The sequence below is a fragment of the Bufo gargarizans genome, chromosome 10 (assembly GCF_014858855.1).
Source record: "Bufo gargarizans isolate SCDJY-AF-19 chromosome 10, ASM1485885v1, whole genome shotgun sequence".
Classification (NCBI taxonomy): Eukaryota; Metazoa; Chordata; class Amphibia; order Anura; family Bufonidae; genus Bufo; species Bufo gargarizans.
In genome coordinates this window covers 72,953,858-72,965,394 of record NC_058089.1, presented here as the reverse complement: position 1 = coordinate 72,965,394, position 11,537 = coordinate 72,953,858, and the positions used below count along the sequence as shown (strand labels likewise).

General features: G+C 40.7%; 1 protein-coding gene across 1 annotated transcript in view; it reads right to left on the bottom strand.

The window, feature by feature from the left end:
- Positions 1–361: 361 nt before the first annotated feature.
- Positions 362–11,537, bottom strand: part of WDR74 (WD repeat domain 74) — a 97,902-nt gene continuing 86,726 nt past the window's right edge. Inside the window, exon 11 of the mRNA XM_044270604.1 lies at positions 362–2,585. Coding sequence (XP_044126539.1) covers positions 2,397–2,585 — 189 coding nt within the window. The 3' untranslated portion in view covers positions 362–2,396. The remainder of the gene's footprint in view (positions 2,586–11,537) is intronic.

The window sequence follows — 11,537 nt, the reverse complement described above, 5'->3', positions numbered from 1 at the left end:
TGTTACCTCTTTTTAATTGTTTATTAACTGTACTCAAAGATTTTTATGTTATAGTGCACAGAATTATATCAAAGCTAGAAAGCTTGTGAGATCTAGGAATATGTAGGATCTGTTCACTCCTGCTCCTCTACATTTAGCATGGCGATTATATTTTTATCTCTTAAATCACTACTTATTGGTTAATCCGTATAATCCATCTACCTTTATAGTAACCATCCCAAGTCACAAATGTGCATGCCTTGCCCAGTGACCTACACGTGTCTCTTCACTGGCAAGGATGCTATCCCTCAGCTGGTGTGTGGTCAGCAGAAGTTTAGGTAGGTCTAGGAGCTTTTCTCAAGATCAACTCATAAGCACCAGATGTTTCATAATGACATGTTCAATATTACCATGATACTAGAGCTGAACTCACATCTTAACATGGGATATAGATACTAATAATCACCTTATGAAAAACATAAGCATGGCCTGAGAGAACCCCAGTTACCAGTCACTCAATATCAGCCACTTTATTTAGACTACTATGGTTTTACAAAGACTGAGCCTCATTTATCAACAGGTACTTATAATGTAAGGATCTACACTACTACCACATTCAACTGTGATATTAATATATGAGCCTGCAAGTATGCTTCATTGGTATCCACTGACTTTATGGTCCTTCTCCATGCACTGGTCGCTGCTATGTGCAAAAGCGCCAAATATAAATCAGAGAATGCTATAAAAATCAATACCTGGTCATTATAGATTTAGGGGTCAGGATTGGGGCCTACTCTGTTCAATACATTAATCAATGATTATGTAGAGTGATTACACAGTAACATTTTCATGTTTGCAAACAATACTAAACTTTGTAAGTAATAGTGTTGATTGAGGCGAGCTTTGGATGCATCATCCAAGGTCACTTCGTTCAAAACTTGGGAATAATACTGTCCGTCTCCGTGCACTATTATTAGAATGTATGGGCTCCGATGAGCCGAAGTAAGTTATGCGAAGTCGCATGTGACTTTGTTGAATAACTTTAGTAGTTGATTTTTAAAGTGGTTCCGACTAGTACTGAGTAGCAGAGTCTGGTTTCGAGTTTTAAAGTGGTTTTCCACTTTAAAAATAAACTATGAAGTTATTCAACAAAGTCAGACGCAACTTTGTGAATCACTTACTTCGGCTGATCGGAGCCCATACATTCTAATACTGTACAGAGACGGATCTCCGTACAGTATTATTCCGAAATTTTTAACAAAGACTTCGGATGAAACATCCAAAGCTCGCGTCGCTCAACACTAGTAATGAACACAAAAAAAAGGGACAGTATACTGCTACAGATGGTTTTGGATAGATTGGAGGCTTGGGCAGAGACGTGGCAGGTGAGGCTTAACACTAATAAATACATGTCACCAGTACATACTAACATTGTGTAAAACTGACATAGCAAAGGAATGTTCTTATTATTCCCTATTTCAGCTGCACAGTTAGATACATTTCATTTGATTCCCACTATGTTTATTTTCAGCTCCAAAGCTCACAGAACAGATAATGAGGGAAGAAAGCCAGGAGGCTCCTGTGAATTCAGAAGCAGTTCTGGTATCAGGCTCAGGATTTCAGCTAGCTCCGACATGCCCCCCACTTCCTCTCTGCTGTCTGTGTTACTGAGGACAAATTTTACTTGTGTGTACTGCAAATTAGGTGGAAGTGAGACCCATAGTGGCCATGACCTTACAGCTTTTTTTTTTCAGGTTAGAAATGTGTTATTTACACCATTCTCTATTCTGTGTGACAGTTCAGTGACATATATATTTTTTATATATATATATATAAGAAGAAAAAAAAAAGACCAATAGGCAAATATAGAGATCTCTTCCATAATCTATTTATACCCCAAGACTGTGACCATGACTAGGGGACATCCTCTACCTCAAGTGGCAAGAGCAATGAGACTATGGGACACACTGCCGGTGGAGGTGGCGAATTGGCTAAAAGTTCAAGGCCTGGATGTATTTCTGGAGTGTAATAGTATTACAGATTATGGTAACTAGAGATGGGTTGTTGATCTAGGGAGTTATTCTGATTGCCTGATCATAGCCGGGTAGGATTCTCTCCCTCCCTTCCCCGGACGAAGAAAATTGTCTTTTTTCCTTCCTCAGTATCAACTTTGCAGCATGATAGGCTGAACTGGATGGACTGATTTCTTTTTTGAGCCTTACAAACTGTTGCTCTTTACATAAAATGTCATATGGTGGACAATATGACGCCAAGCTGCAAGCTTAGTTGTTAACCTGCTTTTACAAGATTCAGCTTCTTTTGTTATGATGATGCTAATGAATTGATAGATTAGGTAATATTTTGTCTACAACAACAATGGAAAAACCTGATCAACAAAGTATAAAAATATCTAAAAATTAAACTGCTTTCTTCTTTTTCTTCTTCTTTAATGTATTTTCCATTGATAAATCCTCCACATTGGTCTCCTGTGCTTCTTTTCTTTTTTTAGAAATAGTTTTGTCTATCACCGTTTCCATTTTATTCCAGACTTCATCATCCTCTTCCTCTTTCCCATCTTCTGCTGCAACGGATGTCAATTCTTCCTCCTGAAATACAAGAGCGACATGTTAGGCTACTTTCACACTTGCGCTTGATCGGATCTGTTCTGAACGGATCCGATCATATTAATGCAGACGGAGGCTCCGTTCAGTACGGATCCGTCTGCATTGATAACTTAGAAAAAATTCTAAGTGTGAAAACAGCCTGAGCGGATCCGTTCAGACTTTCAATGTAAAGTCAATGGGGGACGGATCCGCTTGAAGATTGAGCCATATGGTGTCATCTTCAAGCGGATCCGTTCCCATTGACTTACATTGTAAATCTGAACGGATCCGCTCGCCTCCGCACGGGGACCCTCTCCATCCTGAAGGTCCCCAAGCTGCAAGGAAGGAGATTAAAGCTCTGACTGACTACCCGCAGCTTGGAAAGCCGATGATGTCACAAGTGGGAGAAGCCATACCAGAAAAGAGTGGATGTAATTGTAGAGAATAGTGTGGATATATGTCAGCTGTATATGCAGCAAAGCCACGTGTATATAAATGTTTGTGTGTATGTATAATGTGAGTACTGCTGAGCTGTGTGTATAGTACGCATAATGCAAATCTGTGCGTGTTTATAATATGCCTACTGTACAGCTCTGTTTCTGCATTTGTCATGATCCTGGAAAGTAAAAAGAAATTAAAACAACCCGGTCAGTCACAGCGAAGGGGGCGCGGTTACCTTGACTTGAAGCAAGGAGGCCGCTGCACCCTTGACTTCAAGCCTGACTGGAAAATGGCACGGACGGAGGATAAAAGAACGTTTTTCATACTTCTACTTCTGCCTCATCTGAATGCAGTAAGAAAATCATCATTAGAAACTCCCTGCCGGCTACTTGAAGGTACTGCTGGTGGTTTAGGATGGCTTTTGCCGCCGACCGGTTCCCTTTAAGGGGTGCACAGGCAGGTCAGCGGACCAAAACAGAAATCTACATCAACAAGAGAGTAAGTGTAGATTTCGGCTATAATCTATGCTAGTTTTCTGGCATAAATAAACTAGCCAGCCCTATGCCGCCGCTTCTTGGAAAAGTAGCATTACATTTAACATTATCTGCAGGTATGGTGTACACCAAACTTTTTATGCCAGTTTCTGGACAAAAGGGTATACTAAACGTCCACCTGTTTGTTTAGTCTAGGGGTCTGACCTTTAAGACTTTTTAGTTTTTTCCTCCCCACATTCCAATACCCAATAGATAAGTTGTATTTTTTAAGGGTGCCATTTAATTTACTATGTCTGTTACTAGAAAACGGGAAAAAACCATTTTTGTGGGGTTAAATAATTTTTTTAATAAAAAGTAGTTGTCAGTTTTTTTCCCATTATTGCGTTCACCGCACAGGAATTTTTCTAAAAATATATTTTATAGTTCAAACATTCAGATGTGGCGATACTACTATTTAACCCCTTAAGGACACATGACGTATCGGTACGGCATGTTTCCCGAGTCCTTAAGGACACATGACGTACCGGTACGTCATGTGTTGTTCCGATCACTGCCGTGCGGCCGGCTGTGATCGGAACAAGGTGCCTGCTCAAATCATTGAGCAGGCACCTCGGCTAAATGCGCGGGGGGGTCCCGTGACCCCCCCATGTCCGCGATCGCAACAAACCGCAGGTCAATTCAGACCTGCGGTTTGTTGCGCTTTCTGCAGTTTCTGATCGCTGCGGTCCCTGACCGCGGCGATCAGAAACTTTAGTGTGGCGAAAATATATATTTATCACCCCCCCTGCACCTCTGAATGATTTTAGCCCGGTGGGAGGTGCAGGGGGGGTGTTGCGGGCGGTGGGGGCGTTGCGGGAGGCGGGCGGCAGGCGGGATCGCGATCCCCCGCCCGCCTCCTATTGCGTAATCGTTGGTGTACAGTGGGTATACCAGGGTGCCAGCACATTGCTGACACCCTGGTATAAACGGCTGACATCGGTGATGCGATGTCAGCCGTTTAACCCTTTCCATACAGCGGTCCGTACGGACCGCTGTATGGAAAAAGTTAACAGTAAGAGGGAGCTCCCTCCCTCTCCGATCGGGGGGCTGCAGTGCCTTTGAAGCCCCCCGATGGAGAGAGCCCCCAGACAGCCCCCCAGAGCCCCGTCCTTACCCTTCCCCGTCTGCGCAGTTCTGACCATAACTGAGCAGACGGGGAAGGTTCCCATGGCAACAGGACGCCTGCTCAGGCGTCCTGCTGTCCATGGTGCTGAACAGATCTGTGCTGAAAGCATAGATCTGTTCAGTGTAAGTAAAATACAGTGCAGTACCCTATATAGAGTACAGTACTGTATTATACAGACATCAGACCCACTGGATCTTCAAGAACCAAGTGGGTCTGGGTCAAAAAAAAAAGTGAAAAAAAGGTAAAAATCAAAAAACACATTTATCACTGATTAAAAATTAAAAAAAAAAATTCCCTACACATGTTTGGTATCGCCGCGTCCGTAACGACCTGATCTATAAAACGGTCATGTTACTTTACCCGAACGGTGAACGCCATAAAAATAAAAAATAAAAAACTATGATGAAATTGAAATTTTGTCCACCTTACTTCCCAAAAAAAGGTAATAAAAGTGATCAAAAAAGTCGCATGTACGCCAAAATTGTAACAATCAAACCGTCATCTCATCCCGCAAAAAATGAGACCCTACTTAAGATAATCGCCCAAAAACTGAAAAACTATGGCTCTTAGACTATGGAAACACTAAAACATCATTTTTTTTGTTTCAAAAATGAAATCATTGTGTAAAACTTACATAAATAAAAAAAAAGTATACATATTAGGTATCGCCGCGTCCGTATCGACCGGCTCTATAAAAATATCACATTACCTAACCCCTCAGGTGACCACCGTAAAAAAATAAAAATAAAAACGGTGTAAAAAAAGCCATTTTTTGTCATCTTACGTCACAAAAAGTGTAATAGCAAGCGATCAAAAAGTCATATGCACCCCAAAATATTGCCAATCAAACCGTCATCTCATCCCGCAAAAAATGAGACCCTACTTAAGATAATCACCCAAAAACTGAAAAAACAATGGCTCTTAGACTATGGAGACACTAAAACATTTTTTTTGTTTTAAAAATGAAATCATTGTGTAAAACGTACATAAATAAAAAAAATTGTATACATATTAGGTATCGCCGCGTCCGCGACAACCTGCTCTATAAAATTACCACATGATCTAACCTGTCAGATGAATGTTGTAAATAAAAAATAAAAAAACGCTGCCAAAAAAGCTATTTCTTGTTACCTTGCCGCACAAAAAGTGTAATATAGAGCAACCAAAAATCATATGTACCCTAAACTAGTACCAACAAAACTGCCACCCTATCCCGTAGTTTCTAAAATGGGGTCACTTTTTTGGAGTTTCTACTCTAGGGGTGCATCAGGGGGGCTTCAAATGGGACATGGTGTAAAAAAAAAACTGTCCAGCAAAACCTGCCTTCCAAAAACCGTATGGCATTCCTTTCCTTCTGCGCCCTGCCGTGTGCCCGTACAGCGGTTTACGACCACATATGGGGTGTTTCTGTAAACTACAGAGTCAGGGCCATAAATAATGAGTTTTGTTTGGCTGTTAACCCTTGCTTTGTAACTGGAAAAAAAAAAATTAAAATGGAAAATCTGCCAAAAAAGTGAAATTTTGAAATTGTATCTCTATTTTCCATTAAATCTTGTGCAACACCTAAAGGGTTAACAAAGTTTGTAAAATCCGTTTTGAATACCTTGAGGGGTGGAGTTTCTTAGATGGGGTCACTTTTATGGAGTTTATAATCTGGGGGTGCCTCAGGGGGGCTTCAAATGGGACTTGGTGTCAAAAAACCGGTCCATAAAAATCAGCCTTCCAAAAACCAAACGGCGCACCTTTCCCTCTACGCCCCGCTGTGTGGCCGTACAGTAGTTTACGGCCACATATGGGGTGTTTCTGTAAACAGCAGAGTCAGGGCAATAAAGATACAGTCTTGTTTGGCTGTTAACCCTTGCTTTGTTAGTGGAAAAAATGGGTTAAAATGGAAAATTAGGCAAAAAAAATGAAATTCTCAAATTTCATCGCCATTTGCCAATAACTCTTGTGCAACACCTAAAGGGTTAACGACGTATGTAAAATCAGTTTTGAATACCTTGAGGGGTGTAGTTTCTTAGATGGGGTCACTTTTAGGGAGTTTCTCCTCTAGGGGTGCATCAGGGGGCTTCAAATGGGACATGGTGTAAATAAACCAGTCCATAAAAATCAGCCTTCCAAAAACCAAACGGCGCACCTTTCACTCTACGCCCCGCTGTGTGGCCGTACAGTAGTTTACGGCCACATATTGGGTGTTTCTGTAAACGGCAGAGTCAGGGCAATAAAGATACCGTCTTGTTTGGCTGTTAACCCTTGCTTTGTTAGTGGAAAAAATGGGTTAAAATGAAAAATTAGACAAAAAAATAAAATTCTCAAATTTCCACCCCATTTGCCAATAACTCTTGTGCAACACCTAAAGGGTTAACAACGTATTCAAAATCAGTTTTGAATACCTTGAGGGGTGTAGTTTCTTAGATGGGGTCATTTTTGGGTGGTTTCTATTATGTAAGCCTCGCAAAGTGACTTGAGACCTGAACTGGTCCCTAAAAATTGAGTTTTTGTAAATTTCTGAAAAATTTCAAGATTTGCTTCTAAACTTCTAAGCCTTATAACATCCCCAAAAAATAAAATATCATTCCCAAAATAATTCAAACATGAAGTAGACATATGGGGAATGTAAAGTCATCCAAATTTTTGGGGGTATTACTATGTATTACAGAAGTAGAGAAACTGGAACTTTGAAATTTGCTAATTTTTCCAAATTTGTTAAATTTGGTATTTTTTGGTGCAAAAAAAAAATATTTTTTTTTACTTCATTTTACCAGTGTCATGAAGTACAATATGTGACGAAAAAACAATCTCAGAATGGCCTGGATAAGTCAAAGCGTTTTAAAGTTATCAGCACTTAAAGTGACTCTGGTCAGATTTGCAAAAAATGGCCTGGTCCTTAAGGTGAAATAGGGCTGTGTCCTTAAGGGGTTAATTGCTAATATATTTTTACATGTAAAATTGGGAGAGGAGGGGGTGATGAACAAAACTTAACCCCTTAAGGCCATTTTTCACCTTTCTGCCCAGGCCATTTTTAGCAAATCTGACGTGTCAATTTATGTGGCAACAACGTTAAAATGCTTTTACTTATCCAGGCCATTCTGAGATTGTTTTTTTTTTTTTTACTTCATGACAGTGGTAAAATTTTATCAAAATTATGATTTTTTTATTTATAAAACAAATGGCAAATTTACAAAAAAAAAATGGAAAAATTATCAAATTTTGATTCCTCTACTTCTATAATAGATTGTAATACCTCCAAAAATCGTTATTACTTTACATTCCCCATACGTCTACGTCATGTTTGGATCATTTTGAAAATGACATTTAAATTTTTTTGGGACTAAAGGCTTAGAAGTTTAGACGCAAATCTTAAAATTTTTAAGAACATTTTCAAACTCCAATTTTTTCAGGACCAGTTTAGTTATGAAGTCACTTTCTGGGGCTTACATATTAGAAACCACCCATAAATCACCCAATTTTAGAAACTACACCCCTCAATCTATTCAAAACTGATTTTTATAAAACTTTGTTAACCCTTTAGTTGCCCCACGAGAATTAAATGAAAATGGGAATTTTCTATTTGAATCTTTTTTTCCTGCAACACATCAAGGGTTAACAGCCAAACAAAACTCAAAATCTATTATCTTGAATCTGGAGTTTACAGAAGCACCCCATGTGTGCTCAAAAACTGATGTATGGGCGCACAGCAGGCTTCAGAGTGGAAGGAGCACCATATGGCTTTTGGAGAGCGGATTTAGCTGGAATGGCAAATGGGAGCCATGTCGCATATGAAGACACCCTGAGTTGGCCCTACAGTGGAAACCCTCAAAAAGTGATCCTATTCCGGAAACTACACCCTCCTGAAGGAATATTTCAGGGTGTGTAGTGAGCACTTTGACCCATCACGCATTTCACTGAATTAGGAAACGCTTGGCTATGAAAAATTAAAATTTTTTCCAGAAAAAATTGCTTTACACCTACGTTTTTCACTTCCACAAGGGGAAACAGGACAAGATGCACCCCACATTTTGTTCTCCATTTCCCCCACGAATACGCCAATACCCCATATGTGCTCAAAAAGTGATGTATGGGTGCATAGCAGGGTTCAAAAGGGAAGTAGGGCTTTTGGAGGACAGATTTACAGGATTGGCTTTTGGGAGCCATGTTACATATGAAGACACCCTGAGGTACCCCTAGAGTAGAAACCCCCAAAAAGTGACCCCACTCTGGAAACTACACCCTCAAGGAATATTTCAAGATATGTAGTGAGAACTTTGTCCTCAAAGGTGATTCATGTAATTGGCTGTGACAATGAAAAATTACATTTTTTTCTGAAAAATGGACTTTAGGCTCATATTTTTCACTTTTGCGAGGGGGGAGGGGGGACTGGAGAAAATGCACCCCCTAATTTATTGCCCATTTTCTCCTGATTACAGCAATACCCCATATGTGCTTGTATATTGCTATAAGGGTGTACCATGGGGGTCAGAAGGAAAGGAGAACCAAATTGTTTCTAGAAAGCATCTTTCACTGGAATCTTGCAATTACTTGTAGGTTGGCCTGTGCGGGTATAGGAAAACATCGGTCATCACAGATATCCACTTTTCTTGTTCGGACAATACTGCGGAACATCAAAGAATCGCACCAATAGTGGAGCACTGGCACCAAGGGTCAAATTTGAAAGCATGGCTATGAAAGCCGGAATTAGACTTACCAGTAATTCCGTTTCCATGAAATCACCATGACGGCCCACAAGGAGATTTACCCCTGACCTCTGTAGGGGCAGGAACAGAGAGAGGGTTTAAATGCCCCCCCACCCCCTCCCACCACCAGCACAAGTGTGTCCAAAATTAGAGACATAAATAAAGGTGGTGAGAGAAAATAAAAAAATAAGTCAAAGAGGATATTACTTCATAACCTCCAAGATTAAGACCAAAATCTAGGGTATGGAATATATGTGCCGTTGTGGTGATTTTGTGGAAACTGAATTACCGGTAAGTCTAATTACGGCTTTCATCACCACGACGGCCCACAAGGAGATATAAAAAATTATAAATTGGGGGGCACGGACGGACGGACGACACACACCGCCTGGTCTGAACTACTAGATCTTGATCGAAGAAACAATCTAGGGCTGAGATCTGTACCTTCAGGGTGGAAGGTCTAAGACCTAGCTCAAGACCTTGCTGGAGTTCGGAGGTCCAGAGTTCGGGGCAGGGTTACCGATCCAGGAGCAAAACCTCTTCCAAATTTTCAGATAGATCGAATAGGTGACTCTTTCTACTTGCTTTCAGGGTAGAAATTACCCGATCGGAGAGACCTTGTGATATTAGCAGCTGGACCTGAGGATCCAGGCTGATAATTTTAGGAAGATTGGGTTGTGCTGTAGGATTGGTCCCTGATGAAGCAGGTCCCTCCTGAATGGGAGAGGCCACGGGGTCTTTACCGATAGGTTATTTAGGGAAGGGAACCAGCTTCTCTTCAGCCAATAAGGGGCTATTAATATTAGAGTTGTATCTTCTTGGTTGAGCTTCTGGACCATTTTGGGAAGTAGAGGCAGAGGTGGAAATGCACAACAGAGGTTTCAATTCCACCGTATCTTGAGCGCATCCAGCGCCCAGAGATTGTGCTGTGGATTTCGGGAGCAGAACTTTGGTACCTTCGCGTTCTTCTTTGAGGTGAACAGATCTATTTGAGGGGTGCCCCATCTGTATCAGCATCTGAAACACGTCCTGGTTCAGTGACCATTCGGTGTGGTCTATTAGCTGTCGACTGAAGTAGTCTGCTTCTACGTTTTGTGCCCCTTTTAGATGAATCGCGGAGATGGATCTTACGTGGAAGTCCGCCCAATTTAAGATTTTTCCTGCCATGAACATCAGCTTCCCTGATCTTGTCCCTCCTTGGCGAGAAAGGATGGGCTACTGCTGTTGTGTTGTCGGAAAGGACCTTCACATGTAGGCCCTCAAGCAGATCTTCTGCTGCCTTTAATGTTTCCCAAACCGCTTTCAGCTCTCTGAAGTTGGAGGATTGAGAGCGAGTAGTTTGCGGCCAGGAACCCTGAAAATAATTATCTCCCACTTTGACTCCCATACCTTTTTCGCTTGCATCTGTTAGGACTTGGATGTAAGGCGTTTTCTCCCAAGGAACTCCTAAGGAGAGGTTGTTTGCGCTCGCCCACCAGTCTAGAGAGGCCTTTACTGTTAGAGGGATAAACGCTTTGTGATTTAACCCTTTAAGGACTTGGCTATTTTTTGCAAATCTGACCAGTGTCACGTTAAGTGCTGATAACTTTAAAACGCTTTTACTTACCCAGGCCGTTCCGAGATTGTACTTCATGAAACTGCTAAAATTGGGTCAAAAAATAAAAAATGTTTGCATAAAAAAAATATAAAATTTACCAAAAATTTGGAAAAATTTGCAAATTTCAAAGTTTCAGTTTCTCTACTTCTGTAATACATAGTAATACCCCCCAAAATTGTGATGACTTTACATTCCCCATATGTCTACTTCATGTTTGGATCATTTTGGGAATATTTTATTTTTGGGGGATGTTACATTGCTTAGAAGTTTAGAAGCAAATTTCGAAATTTCTCTGAAATTTTCCAAATCCCACTTTTTATGGACCAGTTCAGGTTTGAAGTCACTTTTTGAGGCTTGCGCAATAGAAACCATCCAAAAATGACCCTATTCTAGAAACTACACCCCTGAAGATTTTCAAAATCGATTTTACAAACGTCGTTAACTCTTTAGGTCTTCCACAAAACTTCATGGCAAATGGACATAAAATGTAAGAATTTCGATTTTTGGGAAAATTTTCCAATATAAATAAATTTTTTACAGGAAGAAAGAAAGGGTTAACTGCCA